This window comes from Caretta caretta, chromosome 4, assembly GCF_965140235.1.
Source record: "Caretta caretta isolate rCarCar2 chromosome 4, rCarCar1.hap1, whole genome shotgun sequence".
Taxonomy (NCBI): domain Eukaryota; kingdom Metazoa; phylum Chordata; order Testudines; family Cheloniidae; genus Caretta; species Caretta caretta.
The window spans coordinates 135,275,510-135,293,263 of record NC_134209.1 but is presented as its reverse complement, the minus strand read 5'-3'; the positions used below and the strand labels follow the sequence as shown (position 1 = coordinate 135,293,263).

The 17,754-nt window shown below is 42.9% G+C and overlaps 1 protein-coding gene across 1 annotated transcript; it reads left to right on the top strand.

Moving 5' to 3' along the window:
- Window positions 1-3,969: 3,969 nt before the first annotated feature.
- On the top strand, window positions 3,970-16,943 carry LOC125636241 (NELL2-interacting cell ontogeny regulator 1). The gene is made up of 4 exons (XM_048849099.2): window positions 3,970-4,079; window positions 6,197-6,341; window positions 8,072-8,160; window positions 16,560-16,943. Exons 1-4 carry the CDS (start codon window positions 3,996-3,998, stop codon window positions 16,629-16,631), a joined length of 390 nt encoding a protein of 129 aa, XP_048705056.1. The 5' UTR covers window positions 3,970-3,995; the 3' UTR covers window positions 16,632-16,943.
- Window positions 16,944-17,754: the final 811 nt, after the last annotated feature.

Sequence of the window (17,754 nt, the reverse complement as noted above, 5' to 3'; positions counted from 1 at the left end):
GTAGTGTGGGGCCCAAAACTGGACACAGTACTCCAGATGAGGCCTCAACAATGTCAAATAGAGGAGTATGATCACGTCCCTCAATCTGCTGGCAATGCCGCTACTTATACAGCCCAAGATGCCATTGGCCTTCTTGGCAACAAGGGCACACTGACTCCTATCCAGCTTCTTATCCACTGTAACCGCTAGGTCCTTCTCTGCAGAACAGCTGCCGAGCCATTCGGTCCCTAGTCTGTAGCGGTGCATGGGATTCTTCCGTCCTAAGTGCAGGACTCTGCACTTGTCCTTGTTGAATCTCATCAGATATCTTTTGGCCCAATCCTCTAATTTGTCTAGGTCCCTCTGTATTCTATCCCTACCCCCAGCGTATCTACCTCTCCTCCCAGTTTACTGTCCTCTGCAAACTTGCTGAGGGTGCCATCCTCTAGATCATTAATGAAGATATTGAACAAAACCGGCCCCAGGACCGACCCTTGGGGCACTCCACTTGATAGACATGGAGCCATTGATCTCTATCCGTTGAGCAAGATCTAGCCAACTTTCTATCCACCTTATAGTCCATTCATCCAGCCCATACTTCTTTAACTTGCTGGCAAGAATGTGGGAGACTGTGTCAAAAGCTTTGCTAAAGTCAAGGAATAACACATCTACTGCTTTCCCCTCATCCACAGAGCCAGTTATCTCGTCATAGAAGGCAATTAGATTAGTCAGGCATGACTTGCCCTTGGTGAATCCATGGTGACTGTTCCTGATCACTTTCCTCTCCTCTAAGTGCTTCAGAATTGATTCCTTGAGGACCTGCGCCATGATTTTTCCAGGGACTGAGGTAAGGCTGACTGGCCTGTAGTTCCTCAGATCCTCCTCCTTCCCTTTTTTAAAGATGGGCACTACATTAGCCTTTTTCCAGTCATCCAGGACCTCCCCCGATTGCCATGAGTTTTCAAAGATAATGGCGAATGGCTCTGCAATCACATCCGCCAACTCCTTTAGCTCTCTCAGATGCAGCACATCCGGCCCCATGGACTTGTGCTCGTCCAGCTTTTCTAAACAGTCCCTTTTTTTCTGAGTCCCTCTCCATGTCCTGTCTGTTTTACAGAAGCAGTGTATTACAAACCCCTGCAGAATGGAGGCATGAAGGAGTTGCCAGGCACCTGAGCTGGCTGAGTGAGCACATCTAGATCTGCCAGATAATAATGTTCCCACTATGCACCCCCCATGATTCTCCCCTGCCCCACAAGAAGTCAAGTCTCTGAGGAGGCTGAGAATCTTGACACCTCTGAATGACAGCCTACCGCTGCACGCATTGCCACCACATGCACGCATGCACTGCAGGTGAGTCCCAGATTTTGGTCGGGTGTCAGGGCCAGAATGGGGAACGAAAGGGATCAAGGTGGGAGACAAAGGAGTGAGAGTGAATGTGAGAGAGAATGGAAAAAGTGTGGCAGAGGGAGAGAGAGGACTTGGAAGACAAGAGGCAAGGAGCAGAGGTAAAACAAAAATAGACAAAAGTACAGAAGAGGTACCCTTTTCTTTTCCTGTCTCTCTTAGTTTGCTAAAACCTGCAGAGCTGGAACCTGGAGGGTTTTGGGCTGCTGATGCCTCCCCCTCACCATAGAAGGCTTAGGCTGAGTTCTCATGGGAGGACCCTGTGAGGCTGGGCTTGGCAGGAAGTACCGCCCAGCAGGACTTGAGTGACCCCCTCTCACAGCCCCCTGATTGGCCAATATCAGTACTTAAGCCAGGATGGGAAGCTGTCTGAGCAACAACTCAGACTACCTGCCCATTTTTGCTCCAGATCCTTGCTTGCGATCGACCCTGGTTTGTCCTTGACATCACTCTTTGATTGCTGTCTGTAACCTGGTGCCCAACTCTGACCTCCTGCCTGCCTCCAAGCATCTGACTCTTGGTTCACCCTCTGGCCTGTCTTGGACTCTGTTCTCCCAGTGCCTGACTCCTGCTCCAGCCACTAGGTCTGACTGCCCATGTCCTGGTCATAACACAGCTGACAAACCCTCCTGTGCACATCTCAACCCCCTCTAAAAAGTGTCTGTAAATTCTCTTTCACTGGGACAAGTGTTCTGGCTTTTCACTTTGAAAATCTGTCTGTCCTCTAAATGACCTGCTATTATTTTGAAACATAAATCCTGTCTCAAGCTATTAAACTGCTGTAAGTATCTGCAACTCCAGCTCAGGCAACTCCAAGTTTCCGAGGGATCATTCTGATGTTTTGGTGTGCAGACTCACCCATCAGACTGCCGGGCTTAAGGCTTTCAGACAATTCTGGGTTCCAGTGATAACAGTGCAAAGCCTGAGAATTTTTCTTGGTTCACTGAATGGTTAAGTGCCTAAAAACAGTATTCTGCAGAAATCACAGTAATGGGGCAATGCACAGTACAACAATGGGGTGGAGTGCATCTCCTGCAGTCTGTTCTTGATAACAAAATGTTTTCTAGAATGATGAAGGTGTAGCCTGTATCATTTCAGCAATGCTTTGTAGCTTATTTGTCAGGTATTAATAATCAAAGTCAGAATGATTATTGTCTCTCTGAGAACTGCATACCAGACTCCATAGCTTTTGTGTTGGCCCGGAAAACAATATTTTGCTGTCTAACCTCTAAAGACCCCATCCACTAGAAATATATTACTATGCCCAGGGCTGGCCTGAAGGCTTTGGGATAAAGGTTACGGGGATGATTCTTTGGTCTGTACCCCAAACTCAACATGCTCTTCACTTCTCTACCCCTCCTTGCTCATCTGGTCTTGTCTCCTGCCATCTCTGCCCTGCAGTTATGTCAGCCCCAACCTCCCCTTTTGGCTATTTCTCTCACAACCACTCCTGTGCTTTCCTCATACTACCCCTTACTGATAGAATACTCTCTGCAAGATGTAAAGCCACCCCCCTCTCCTTCAAATCCCTCTGCAAGACCGAGATTTACAATGAAGCTCACATGAATTGAATTTACTGCATTAACAGTGGCTTATCAGCCAATTGGGATAGATGAGGATTACAGAAAAAAGTTTATTGTATGTTTTGTTCCTCAGCTTCCTCATTTGGCTTGTTGCTTGTCCAAGACTGTAAACTCTATCTATTTTAGGGTTTCATACTGCTGTCCGTAGTAGCTGAGTGCCTTCCACATAAAATCAATAGTATAGTTCCTAGTAGGCTTCATGGGATCTCTAGCTCTTCTCCCTTTTGCAGGGTCAAAACTCTGTAAAATGATTTTTTTTGTGGAGTGGTGGTGCTAGGGGCTTGGGAATCTTCTTCTTCTTTTGTATGGCTTGGGTAGATAGCAACAATTACAAATTTATATTTAAGTTTGATAGCCAGCAAATGTTCCCTTCATAGCTCTGCTAGTGCATCTCAGTCCTGACCCTCACTTCTGCTATGCCCATCCTTTTGAAGCAGGGACTGCCAAACATGCCGCATCATGTGGATGTCTCATGATGGGGCAAATGTGCACAAAGGGCAAAGATGAAATCCAGGAAACTTAATTTTACATCTAAAAAAAGTGTTTAATCCACAACTTTCTATCACCATGATACATTCTGCAAGTAAATGTTCTAAATTAAGCAATGCATCCCCGTGTATGGCTCCAGGGATATGAGAGGGGAGCAAAGGTGCTGGCTCTGGGGCAAGGAGGCAGGGATAAAGTTCTTACTCTGGAACGTTCAGTGCCTCCAGTCTTGCTAATTCTTCTGCCTCTTCACATCCAGTGGCTGGGATTGCAAATCTGGAGAAACTTCCTGGGAACCAGCCTTGGGTGGGTGATTACAGACCCTTTAACTGGCCGTGCCAGACAAACCCTCTTGAGTGGGGAGGTGTAGCTAATCTTAACAACTTTACACAGAAACTTCACACTTAAGACTGAGACATAGCCTGTTCCTCTTTAAATTGTGCCTCTGTACTGAACTGCTCTGCACTGCACTGTTGCTATGGAAGATCCTTCACCATAGTAATAACCTCTTTCAGGGAAGGTTAAAAAGAAGCAGTGCACATGCTCAGAGATGCTTTTTCTTGTTCTGTTGGCAGTTTGCAGCGGCCATGCCAAAGAGACCATCACAAAGACAAGAGAAATCAGGTACTAATATATATATATATATATATAATTTGAGGGATGGGGTGACTTTTGTTTCATAAAACTCCAAACAGGCCATGCTCTCAGATTTTTATTGACTGTCGGCTGCAAAGGCAGAGGCAGACAGCACTTGAAAGCATGTTGTGATTATGCTGCACAGACAGCTGTTTCTGTTCAAACACCTAACAGTCACTTTGGTGTGGTGTGAGATAACTGATGCCCCATGGGAATGTTTCTTTTACAGGGGGGCTCATTAAAAAGCTGAGCTGGGGCTGGGACTGAACATGTCTCAGGTGCCCTGAAAAAGTTTAGCTTAGCATCTGCTTCATTTGCCTCACTGATGCTTAAGCTTCAGCATGAGTTTATAGGAATTAGCCTCCCTTCATGATGCCCCTGTGCAGCTACAAGCACTTTAGATGTAAATGGCACTCTCCTAATCTGCTGTTTCAGGAGGACACTCTCTGTATTTTGCTGTATCTCGTTGCAAGGACTAGGATTTAACTGGACTTTTTCACTTGGATCACTACTGATTTAAAAAAAAACACCCCCTTTTTTTGTGCTGTTAATGCTCTTACTAAATTTTACTTTGTTAGTGAAGATAATGAAGACCGGCAAAGGGAATCAATAAATTCACACAGTCTCTCAGTTCTGGTGTTGAAAGAATTACATAAGGGACCCATTTTTTTTTTTTTCTGAAACTGGAACCCTGAGTTTGTGGCTGCACTATGTGCAAGTCTGCCCACTGTAAACTTACACGTACAACTGGGGATTTGTGCATGGAACACAGATGATTGCACATAACAGTACTCCTTTGCTGGCCCAGCTGCCAATTTGCATATGCAGCAGGTGTTCATGCAAAATTTGCAGATTCATCTCAGTTGCAGGGTTTGTAAATGTGGCCTTGCAGTTGTCTAAACAGCAGGTTTATTCCCTTATGTTTCTGTTGCAAACCACCTCTTCTGACTGGGAAATGGAGACTGTACTGTATAATGCTGTATTCCAGCAGCACATTCAGAGCACAAGGATTCAACATTCTTATGCAACATTTTTGCTCAGTGTTAATATTTAAAAATTAGAAAAAGAACGGACAACTCATCCTCTTGCCTTCCTGTGCTCTGCTAATGAGAATCTGCATTCTCTGTATATGGAATTTATTTTAGTCTTGTTACTGCTTAGAACTGAGTAAGTTTTTCTCTCTGCCTGTGTTTGAATGTACAACAACTGGTCCCAGTATACAATGCTCCATCTTGACCTAAGCAACTTATCTACTTGGGTCAAGATGAAACCCTGCATACAAGAGCTGATAGTGTTCAGAGGCTTCACCTTTGTATTCAGATGAGATAACCTTGGGTCAGGCTGTCTAATACTTCTGGCCATGCTTTGGCCATCTCTGATGTACAGGAACAAATGTATGACAATAAGTAGAGGTTTGAAAACCAAGCAGGGATCAGAGGAGAGACAAGGGGGAATAATTCATGTCAAGAAACTGCTGATTTTGTTTTAGTTGTGACCAGAGACTTTGCCTATGGTTCTATGGGTTGGGGTTTAAGAAAAGCCTCCTCTCCTGCATGAAGGAAGCTGAGTGAAACCAGCTTATGTGATTTGTTTAGTTGCAAAGTAATTATAAAATTAATTTTACTTTTTCAGGTATATGTGAAAAAATGGTACATTAAAAATGAGAGGGAGAGAGCACTTTTCATCTCTAGGTTCAAACGCAGGTCAGCTTGGGAGCAGAGCTGCACAAATTCCCAGGGGTTAGCAATGACCCAACCCTTGCTGGTTTGGGTTTGTGTAGAATAGGACAAGTATCAGCATCACAAAGCTGGCACCCTAGTTAGCAATCTCAGCAGAGAGGCCAGAGGCTGACTGAGCCATGGGAAGTGAACTTCTATCTCATTCCTACAAGAAGTCCCTCTAGGCCAGGTTTGAGGCACAAGGGTGGGGTGGGGTGAAGAACTTGGCTCTGCCACTGTCCATGCTGTACCTGTTCTGTAGATAAAGAGAGGAATTTAATCTCCAGGACTGTCAGTCTTGTAACTATCATGAACGTTACAGACACAAAGGGTTTATTTTACAGAACTTAATGTTTCTCACTAACTTGTTTATTGCCCTTAATAAAGGAGGAAGTACCAATTAGCAGGATGCTGACACCTTACCTCCTAAGAAGAGTGGTCTTCATGGTTCCTTTGATTTTTGTAGTTGCGCTGCTCACCATGGAGCCCATTAAAGCCAACCAAGAAGCAGGAACCACAATCCCAGCTGAAAGTATGTACTGCCCTGTATACAGGTTATCTCATAACGATACATAAGTATAACACAGATTTAATGCTGCAGCATTTACAGGTTTTTAAAGATCATCTTAATTCAACCAGTCCTGGATACTTCGTGTATTCATTGCACTAGATGAAAATCTTCGTAACATACTCCCTCAGTCCCCCAGTGGCTTCTGGATCACATTCGTCCTCCCCATCCCCTCATCTAGGGCACCTCACTGCTCTGCATCTTCCTGCATTTCTTCAGTCCTACCCCTACCCTGCTCTCATGCTGTACTCTGCCAGTGTGGCACACCTTGACGCTCCGTTCCCCACCCCCTACATTTGGAGTGTCCTCTCCAGTCCTGTGTTCCATGCAATTATAGTCTCCACCTTTATATGGATCCTGAAGGACCACTTCTTTCCGCCAACAATGCCCTCACACGTGCCTTCGTGCCGGGCACTGTCCCCCAAACCGAACATAGTAAAAATTCTCTGAAATTAAAAAAATGAATGTACAGGATACCGAAATAATAATAAGCACATCTCATAATCTTTCATGATCACAATCTCCATCCTCCCATTCTCCTCCCTTTGTGTATAGACATCCGTTGAGCTGTGATGAGTCTAATTTACATTATAAATTACTTGGAACAAGGACCTATCATTTTATTTGTCTGGAAAGTGCCATCCTCACCTATGGTTCTATGTATATACTAAATAATAATAATAATTAATAACAAAATTAGACTAAGAAATATACTAGAACATTCAGAGATTAGGTCTTTTAATATATTTTTATACATTTCTCCTTTTATTCAACTGTAGCTGAATAGTTTGGAGTGTTATTTTTCTCAGGCAGGCAGACTTCTAAAGGACTCTGAAAATTCATCTTTCCTTATTAGCAGGCAGACTTCATGTTGTAGGATCCCGCTCTGGTTTGTCAAAAGTGTGTGGAAATCAGTCACAGTGTTTGCACAACAGGCTGAAGGTCACTGCTGCCTCACTCTAGTTCTTTCCTTGTTTCTTCTCAACTTCAGAGTGCTGACTGGCCCCACGTCCTGAACTTCTCATTTGAGCAAATCGCCCAGTGAAGTAATCAAAGATGCATAGAAATTAAGAGGCAAGTGAGAGCATATGGAATGCCAATAATAGTTGATTTTAGAGCATATTAGTACCATTGCTTTATCTAACTCTGAATTACTAATGTTTATAGTGTATAGTTTCTAGTTGGATGAAGATCTGGCCTTGGTTTCATAGAATATCAGGGTTGGAAGGGACCTCAGGAGATCGTGTAGTCCGACCCCCTGCTCAAAGCAGGACCAATCCCCAGTTTTTGCACCAGATCCCTAAATGGCCCCCTCATGGTCATCCACATCCTTGTGACCTGCAGCTTGGATTACTTAGACCAGAGAACACAAACCTTAAAAATGCTTCAATTAGTCCAGAGGGCAGCAGCCCTCCTCCTCAGCGACACCAGCCACTAGGAGCACCTCGGTACACTGCTCACTACAATGGCTCCCCATGGAATAATGGGTCAAATTCAAAGTCTCAGATCCTCACATCCTCACCTATGGTTCTATGTATATACTAAATAATAATAATAATAATAATAATAATTCCTGTTGCTGACTTGCTGGTTGTCTCTTGGAAGGGCCTGATTCCGTAAAAAGTCATAGTCATCCCCTTTGATTACTATTTCATGCCATTTAGGAATGTCTTTCTACTAAAACTCTTCCCTAGGTCGCCCCTGTGTTGACTGCCATGCATTTGAATTCATGCAGAGGGCCTTGCAGGATTTAAAGAAGACTGCGTATAATCTAGACACACGGGTAAGGCGGCATTGGACTTTTTTGTTGTATGACAAAGTTGTTTTGCTTAGAAGTGGGTAAAATGGATACATTTTTGTTTTGGCAATATCAATCTACTGTACGTAACTGTTCTAAGGGATGATGTTGGGCAATATCTGTTCATTGCTCAGGATAACAGCATGAGTTCCCTAGCTCCCTCTTATTCAACGTATAAGCCCATTGAGAGGATTAGTGAGGAGCTGTGGCCTGCACAGCTTTCAGTATTTTGGTGACATCCCGCTCCGTCCCTAGCTCTATCTCACCAACTCAGTCAGTGCTACCAGCCCTTGGCCCAGTAGCTGGTTGGGGTTGGGTCACGGATGAGAGCTGGTTGGCTGGAGCTCATTCTGGATAAGACTGAAGTGATGCTGGTAGGCTGGGGAAAAATGATAAAAAAATATTCCAAGGATCGTACCTTCCCCTCTTATTGAGAGTGTTTGTCTACCTGTTGTCACTGGGGCTTGCAATCTGTGGCTACTGTTGTCTCCAACTGCCGTTAAACAGTAGTGGTGTCTAGGAAGGGTTTTTTAGTCTTTGCCTAGCTAGGATGTTGAAAGTGTTTCTTTCAGATGCAAACCTTGCTGCTGTGATCTTTGCCACCTTGATATTGCACTATTGCAATACACTCCACTTAGGGCTGCACCTTAAACAACCTGGAAGCTTCTTCAAGTCCTATCTTAAACTGTAGTGCAGTGTTGCTATCTGCTGGTAAACATCTGCCATGTTCCACCCTAGAGGTGGCTGCTTTTCAGTGGTAGGTGAAATGATTGCTGTGTTGTGCAATTTAAATACTCTGGGATGAAAGATACTATGTAAATATAAGATATTTAAATTACCTAAATCCAGGGAATGTGCATGGTTTATCGTCTCGCAGACATAAAATACCCCACTGTTGCATATGCAACATCAAAATGTACATAGCCCTTAGTAAGTTCTCCATTTTCTATGTTTTCTATTCATGCACATTTTTCAAAAGAAGCTTCTAAAAATTTGAGCATTATATTGTCTGACATCTGATTTATATAAGCAAATGTATTTTACAGGTTTGGAAGCGTAAAAGCACATTGGCATTTTTAGAGATTGGTCTGAGGACCCTTTGAAAGTTGAGCCATCATGTTTACATAAAAAGGCAGCTGCAGGGATGAAGATACCCTGAAGATTTTACTATGGAAAAATATGTGTTTCAGTGGGGCCAAATTGGTGCACAGCAGATGTATTCTTATAAACAAACCTGCTTAATAAATACAAGTCAAATGTATGTCAGACTCCTCCATGAATAAATTTGCTTAATGAATACATCTGCTGAGCATCACTAAAGCCAAAACTACATATTCATGCCATGCTGAAATGTACCAGTACATCTTTCCTTCTGTTACAAGTATAGTTGAACCTCTTCAGCAAGCAGAGCACTCGGCATCAGTTGATTATTCCCTGATACTCAGATTTCTGAAAGAGGAATAAAAAGGAGATCTGACCTGCCCAACTGGTTTCAAACTCCGTTTTTTTGCAGAGATTTCTCAGGACTGCTTCAAAAACCTCCATAGTGAATAAAGATTCTTAGCAGTTTCCCTTATGGGTTCTACAGTGTCATGGACACAGGTACTATGGCAAAGAAAAAGTGAGGCTGAATAAAAGAGAGAGAGAGAGAGACTGCAGAGAAAACTGAATTCTTGAGCCCTCAGGTCTCTAAATTCACTTGATGTTGGGGGAATGTAGCCTTCCCCTATTTTTGTTTTTTAAATTAAAGTTACATGAAGCTATTTTTACCCAAATGGCAGAGAGAAAATGAAGAGGGACGGGAAGGGTTTCAGCTGAAATGAATGCCAAGGACATGTATTTCCCAATTGTAGGTATGATAGCTGAGTTTGAGAACATCACTTTGTGAGATATATTTTTACAAAACCAGACCCTCTGTCTTTCTCCATCTTAATTTGGGAGTCTGTTTAAATCCAAATGACTGAATCCTTGAATATGTTTGGACTAGGAACGTCCACTGGGAATTCTCTTTATATGTTCTCAAAAAACATTAAAGCATTTAATAGTCGTTGAGGACTAAATGGCTCAGGAGATTGCTAATGAGTTATGGAGCTTTTCAACTCTCTGCTCACTAGTTCACTCTAGCTCGAGTTAGTGCTTACTAGAAGTTTCAGTGTGATAGTTTACATATCGATATGTCCAGTTGTCTTAGTGTGTTATGTATATTTGGCAGATTATTTATAATGCGATTAGTTGTCTTAATCTACTTCCTATTGCTGCCATACCATCCCATAAACCATTGATACCTTTGTTGGTATTGTGACATCCTGCTCAGGACACCCAGAACTGTGAGCCACTGTGCTACCCCTCCGCCTTAGCAAGAGTGAGAGCTTTCCTGCTGCTATGCTCTGTGCCAGCTCCCTGACACACCAGCCTGTCTGCCTTGCCAGCAAACTCTTCAAAACTCTGCCTGTCTAAACCTTGCTTTGCAGGTAATGATCAGGGAACCCCAGTTCCCAAGTTCCACGGAGATGTCTCCCTGCGGTGTCTAGTCCCTCTTGCTGGACACTTGCAGAAATTACTAGGTTCGCTGCCTCCAAAAAACCAGACACATCAGCCTGTTAGGTGAGCTGAAGACTCACACTTCACTTTAATACGCAGCACTGAGATGGTTTTGTAATAAAACAAGAATAAATTTGTTAACAAAGAACAGAGATTTAGCAAGAGAAAAGGAGACAGCGGTGGTTACAAAGAAAACAAAATTAAACAGTCTTTCTAGAGACTAAAATTTAAGATTAGCAAATTATAGTCTTTGCCTAAGCAGTTTTCATATTCACAAGTTAATCAGCATCTCCAGCCCTCCAAGTCAGGGAACCCAACGTTCACAGAATCAAAGGGTGCTGTTCCTTTTGCTCCCTAAGGGATGGATAACCAAATTGCCTTTTTGTTCCCCTTCTATTGCCCAAAGTCCATTGTCTCTGCTCTAAGAGTCAGGAAGGATTCCTGGAGTGCAGGCTCTATCTGTCAGTGTGCTCATTAAGCTGCAGCGTGTTAGCTTGATAACTTCATTTACTACATATGTAAATATACATTCATTGTCCTCTGCCAGTAATCAAGCAGGTCAGACACATTTCTTTCTCTAGCGCAGGCTGGGTTTAAGCACTGCCTTCCAAATACAATTTAAGAACATGTTTGCAGCACATACATACAACCTGTACATAGATGACACAATGATTTTCAGGACCATGGTGTGACCAGTTTACATATGATACCTTTTTAGATACATACTATGACAACAGTGTGTTGGGGGTAATGAGGGTGTGAGACCCAATGTGAGTTACAATATGGTGGGCCCTCTGCTAGTTGGCATTGAAGGGCTCCCAGGGTCACAGGTATATTCATTAGAGACATCCTCTACCTTGAGACAATAGACTCAGTTTGTAGATGAGATCGATGTGATGATCCTATGGCTCTTTTCCGTCTCTAATTCATAACTAGATGTGGGTGGGAAAAGGTTTTCTTATCCTGTGAACCTTTCTGAGATATCAAAAAAAAAAAATTCCTGTTTCACATTAGGACAAAACCAAGACATTTTGAAACTTTTCACGAAGACCAGAGACAATGCATGTAGAATAGACAATAGCTTGGTGGTTAGGGCACTCACTTGGCATATGGGAGACCCGGGTCCAAATCCCTGGTTTGAGTCAGGTTACTGGTTATTCTGGGAGCAAGCTCTTTGGGTTTGACCAGAAATCCCATCTGGGAAACCATTGCTGTCAAAACTGGTATATTTCTGCAAAAAGTTTTGGTTTTTAGTAAATCAACATTGCTCATGTAATGCTGATTTAAAAAAAAAAATCTGCTCTTTACTATAGTTACCATCAATTTGCCTGGTACTGCAGTTAGGCTTTTTGGGCTGTAATTGCCAGGATCACTTCTAGAGCTTTATCAGACACATAGATGCAAACAATATGTTGGGGGAAGAGTCACTTTGGCTCTTGTATAGGGAAATCATGCCTCAACAATCTATTAGAATTCTTTGAGGGGGTCAACAAGCTTGTGGACAAGGGTGATCAGGTGAATACAGTGTACTTGGACTTTCAGAAAGCCTTTGACAAGGTCTCACACCAAAGGCCCATAAACAAAGTGAGCAATCATCGGGTAAGAGGAAAGGTCCTCTCATGGATCAGTTACTGCTTAAAGGATAGGATAAAAAGAGTAGGTTTTCACAATGGAGAAAGATAAATAGTGGAGTCCCCAAACGATCAGTAGTGGGACGTGTGCTGTTCAGAATACCCTGTATTCATAAATGATCTGGAAAAGGGGATGAAGGGTGAGGTGGCAAAATTTGGAGATACAAAATTATCAAGATAGTTAAGTCGAAAGCTGACGGGGAAGAGTTACAAAGGGATCTCATTAAACTGGGTGACTGGGGAACAAAAATAGCATATGAAATTCAATGTTGTTAAGTGCAATGTAAGGCACATTGGAAAAAATAATCCAGATTATACATACACAATGATGGGATCTAAATTAGCTGTTACTACTCAAGAAAGAGATGTTGGAGTCATTGTGGATAGTCCTTTGAAAATATCTGCTCAATGTGCAGCAGCAGTCACGTTAGGAACCATTAGGAAAGGGACAATAAGAGAAAATATCGTAATGCCACTATATAAAGCTATGGTACACCTGCACCTTGAATATTGCATACAGTTCTGGTTACTCCATCTCAAAAATTAGAATTTGAAAAGGTGCAGAGAAGGGCAACAAAAATGATTGGAGATATGGAACAGCTTCCATGTGAGGAGAGATTAAAAAGACTGGGCCTGTTCATCTGAGAAAAGAGAGGACTAAGAGGGGATATGATAAGAGGTCTATAAAATCATGAGCGGTGTGGAGAAAGTGAATAGGGAAGTGTTATTTACCCCATCACCTAACACAAGAACTAGGGGTCACCAAATGAAATTAATAGGCAGCAGGTTTTAAATAAACACAAGGAAGAACTTCTTCACACAATGCAAAGTCAACCTGTGGAACTTGTTGCCAGGGGATGTTGTGAAGGCCAGAAGTATAACTGGGTTCAAAAACAAATTAGGTAAGTTCAGGGAGGATAGGGCCATCAATTCCTACTAGCCAAGATGGTCAGGGATGCAACCCTTCCTCTGGGTGTCCCTAACCCTCTGACTGCCAGAAGTTGGGACTGGACGATAAGGAATGGATCACTCCATGTTCTGTTCATTGCCTCTGAAGCATCTGGCACTGGCCAGGGTCAGAAGACAGGATACTGGGCTAGATGGAGCATTGGTCTGAACTAGTATGGCCATTTTTATGTTCTTATGATATTTTCTGATGAAATCCCATTTCATTTAAGAATTCCCGATTAGCTCTTCTCATAACTTTCTGTTGTAGGGTGAGACTTTTAAAAGCTCCTCGGGGAACTAGATGCCCAGCTCCTATTGAAAGGAGTTGAGCTCTCATCTCCTTTAGCTGCTTTTTAACCACCCCCCCCCAATCTAAAGTTCTCCCCAGGAGAAAATACTATGAGAATGGACCATATACTCTTTTATTACTAGCTGAACTTGATCGATGCTTTGAAATGAACTTGGCATTGATGGCTATTTATCTATGTAAATATTGGCAAAACAGATATTCACGTGTTCAAAATTCTAATGGGTGTTTTTTAAAGTTAGCCATGAGATGTTGGATGTGTTATCATTATTCTAAAAGGTTAAGAGTTCTGAGACCATGAATATTTAGGATAAATGAACCAAAAACCAGGTTCCAAACAACCGTGAACATTTGGCTGGGTTCAGAATCTGAACCTGGATCCAGATCCAAAGTTTTTAGTGTGTTCTTCTCTCTACAATGGGCCTAAACAAAACCTCCACTCTGTATAGCCATACATTTTGATGGACTCAAAATCCAGGTCTTAACTTAGCAGTTGGAACCCATCTTTAATTTTTAGGTAAAAAGAAAAGGAGTACTTGTGGCACCTTAGAGACTAACCAATTTATTTGAGCATGAGCTTTCGTGAGCTACAGCTCACTTCATCAGATGAAGCTGTAGCTCACGAAAGCTCATGCTCAAATAAATTGGTTAGTCTCTAAGGTGCCACAAGTACTCCTTTTCTTTTTGCGAATACAGACTAACACGGCTGTTCCTCTGAAACCTGTAATTTTTAGGTGTAATTTTAGGGATATTTAATTTTGTGTGTAAACAGTTTTATGATTATGCTCAACTAACAGCTACCAAAACCTCTATTTGTTCTTTATTAATTTCTAAACTATTCATGATAAATTAGCATATGCAAAGCATATCAAATTAGATGTGCTCATGGAAATAAAAATAAAACATTAGCCATGGCTGAGTTTGTAAATTTTCACTAGAAATATAAAAGTTGTAAGCAGCCTTGAGACTTAGCTCAGAAACCATTGGCAAGCTGTTGGGTTATCGTATTCAAGCCTTCATGAGTAAGGTGAAGGTGATATTTAAAAGGTAGATGATTGAGTGGTTTTAAGTGATTAGCAAAAGTCTGATTAGACTTTCCCACTCAGAGTAACTGAAGGATTCAGTATTAGTGATTCCCTGAATTAGAGACAATACAATTGTATTTTAATGGTTTAACAACTGGCAAAAGATTAATATAGGAGAAAATGTTTATTGGTTAGAGAAGAGGGTGGGTGCTCTGGACACTTTGGTTCTAATCCTAGCTCTCCCACCGACTCCCTGTGTAACATGGGCAATTCACTGAAGTCAAAGAAAATTCTCCCAAATTTGGCCATGTTAGAAGCCTTTGAAAATCACAATCCACACATGCTCAGCAGAGACTCCTTTGATTTTAACAGCTAAAATCTCCAAAGATTCTATCCTTGCTGAGCATGCTCCTCCCTTTACGGCAGTGCCTGTGATGCTGGGACTAGGTGAATGGGGAAGCTGGGACTGGGAACTAGATGCAGGGGAGAGGAGGACTGGGACAGGAAGAAGGCTAGGAGACTGGGAGAGGAAGCTGGGGCTTTGGAGAGGCTGTTACTGGCTGGGCAAGGAGACTGGAACTGGGAACCAGGGTGAAAGGACGGGAGAGACAGATAGGAGGAGGAGCCAGGAGGGGAGAACTGAGAATGGTTGTACAAGGAGACTGGAGTCAAGGAGTTGGGGGGGTGGGGAGAGGAAAACTGGGACTGGCTGGGCAAGGAGAGAGGGACTGGATGTGGGGAGGAGGAGAGATTGGGAGTGGGGGATTCTGGGATTGGGAGTTTAGGACTTACTAGGCAAGGAGACAGGACTGGGATGAGAAGCCTGAGGAGTGGAGACTGGGATTGGAAGAAAGAGCCAAGGGTGGGGAAAGAGACTAGACTGGGATGGGGACAGAGCAGAAGGACACTTGGGAGGAATGGGCAGAAAAATCTGTGCCCACTAGAGTAGTGGTTCTCAAACTTTAGTAACCCGAGGACCCCCATTTTGATTTAAAATTTTGCCATAGACCCAGGTCCTGCCGCCACTCCACCCCTTCCCCCAAGGCCCCACTCTGCCCCATCTCTTCCCACCCTTGCTCCACCCCTGCCCCTCCTCTTCCCCGCCTCTTTCTACCCCCTCCTCCTCCCTCCTAGCACTTCCTGCATGCTGGAGAACAGCTGGTCCCCGGCATGCAGGAGTTGAGGGTGGGAGGGGGAGGAGTTGATCGGCTGGACCCGCGGACCCCCTGGAGTACCCTCACGGACCCTCAGGGGTCCGTGGACCCCAGTTTGAGAAACTCTGCACTAGAGCATTTGCCTCTCCAGAGCCTGGACTGGTCATCAGAAATGGTCACTGAAAATGCAGTTATTTGCCCAGCTCTACTCCCGATTCTTTTCATTGTCTGTTCCCCCTCTGAAATAAACACAAAATTCTGATTTTAAAGTCCTCCCATATGCTGCATCTTGGATAAATAAAATATTTCACCATCCCCAAATCCACCACCTCCGTTAAATATTTATACAAAAACACTGTCTTGTCCCCACACACTTCCCCTCAACCTGCTATGACACTCAGGGCACTACATTAAATGGGGTCATTATAAATACAAATTATTTTAAAATTCACAATAATTTTTTAAAACCTCTCGTATACATTAGAGTTTTTAATGTGAAAGTAAATAAATAAAAGCTAGAGTGTACCAGGTTCCTATATTTTTCAGATCATCACAGGAAGTGTTGCCATACTATTATGCTAATTTAATAGCCAAAGGCTTAACTACCATCTATAACTAAACAATATGTCTGGTTATTATTCTCAAGCCTCATCATGTAGAACCAAACTGGTATCTCTTGTGACATAAATAAAACAGACTTTTCTTTAGGAGCTAATTAGTTGTAGAATTCTGACGCTCATTTTTTGATGTTGCTTTTTTCTTTCCCCCTTCCTTGCAGACAGAAACACTGCTTCTTCAAGTGGAAAAGAGAACTCTGTGTGACTGTGTAACTGCCGACACGCTGAACTGAACACTGGAGAAGAGCCAAAGAGTGTCACCTGTTCAGCTGGTTTTAAAAATGCTGCTGGATGTAATATGGACAGCCGTGTGGAGTACATATTGCAAGCATGTAAGCCCCAGTGTAGTGAGGCAAGCAGGTGGGGAGTTTCTTTATGAGATGGTGGGGTGGAGTGTGGTTGTCTGTCTTATGCTTGTTTTCTCCAGTAGGAAGGTGCTACTATTGTGGCTTGACTGATTGATCATATCAAGACAGAGCATTGCATGCTGGAATCTGTAGTCTCTGCAGGCTGTATCGCCATATTAAAGGTAATGGTAGCTGCAATCCATTCTGTTTATTTATAATGCAAATTTGGACCAAATTCAGCCAATTTGTAACTGTGGATTTCAATGGTGTTCCTACACCTGCTTCTATCTGGACTGAATTTGGCCCTAAACAGGACTCCTTGTCTCCTGGGAAGCTGTCGACTTGGCTGGAGAAAATGTAGGTATCCTTGAATTAAATCATACACTGTCACTACCCACTTAGCACTCCCACTGTATGCCAGCACATGTAGAAATAGCTATTGTTTTACCAATCTAAATGCATGTTGTGTACAAAGGGAAAAGGACAATAAAACTACTAGAAAAACAGGTAATCCCACACCCAAAGGTACCTTGTTTCTGTTTGAATGAGATCTTGACAATAGGCTAACCTAAAAGTTCAGTGTGACTAGGGGAAGGAGGAATCAAATTTTCATTCACTATCACTGTGCAGTGTAGCTTTTCTTAGAGAAAGTACGTCCACCATAGGAATGTACATGGCACTCAGATGTCACTGAGCTAGTTAGTGGTGTCACAAAGCAACACACTATTGAACAAGTCAACTTTTGTACACATCAAAAATGTCTTCTAAGTTCTCCACAGGGTCAGTGCTCATGCACTACGGGAGCCCTGTTTTCTTTGCCCTCTGCAAACCTGTGTATATATTGTAAGTATGAAAAGGGGAAGAAGTGAAAGCATTAGAAATTACTGAGTTATGTTTAGAGAGACAAGCTGTAGAGAGACAAGGAGGATGAGGTAATATCTTTTATTGGACCAACTTCTGTTGGTGAGAGAGAGACAAGCCTTCGAGCTACACAGAGCTCTTCTTCGGG

Bases quoted from the DNA above. Each gene is read 5' to 3' on its own strand.
- LOC125636241 (XM_048849099.2), top strand. From the start codon at position 3,996: ATGCTCAGAGATGCTTTTTCTTGTTCTGTTGGCAGTTTGCAGCGGCCA. The intron at 4,080-6,196 runs GTACTAATATAT...CCCTTAATAAAG, and splicing joins ACAAAGACAAGAGAAATCAG to GAGGAAGTACCAATTAGCAG. The intron at 8,161-16,559 runs GTAAGGCGGCAT...CCTTCCTTGCAG, and splicing joins CGTATAATCTAGACACACGG to ACAGAAACACTGCTTCTTCA.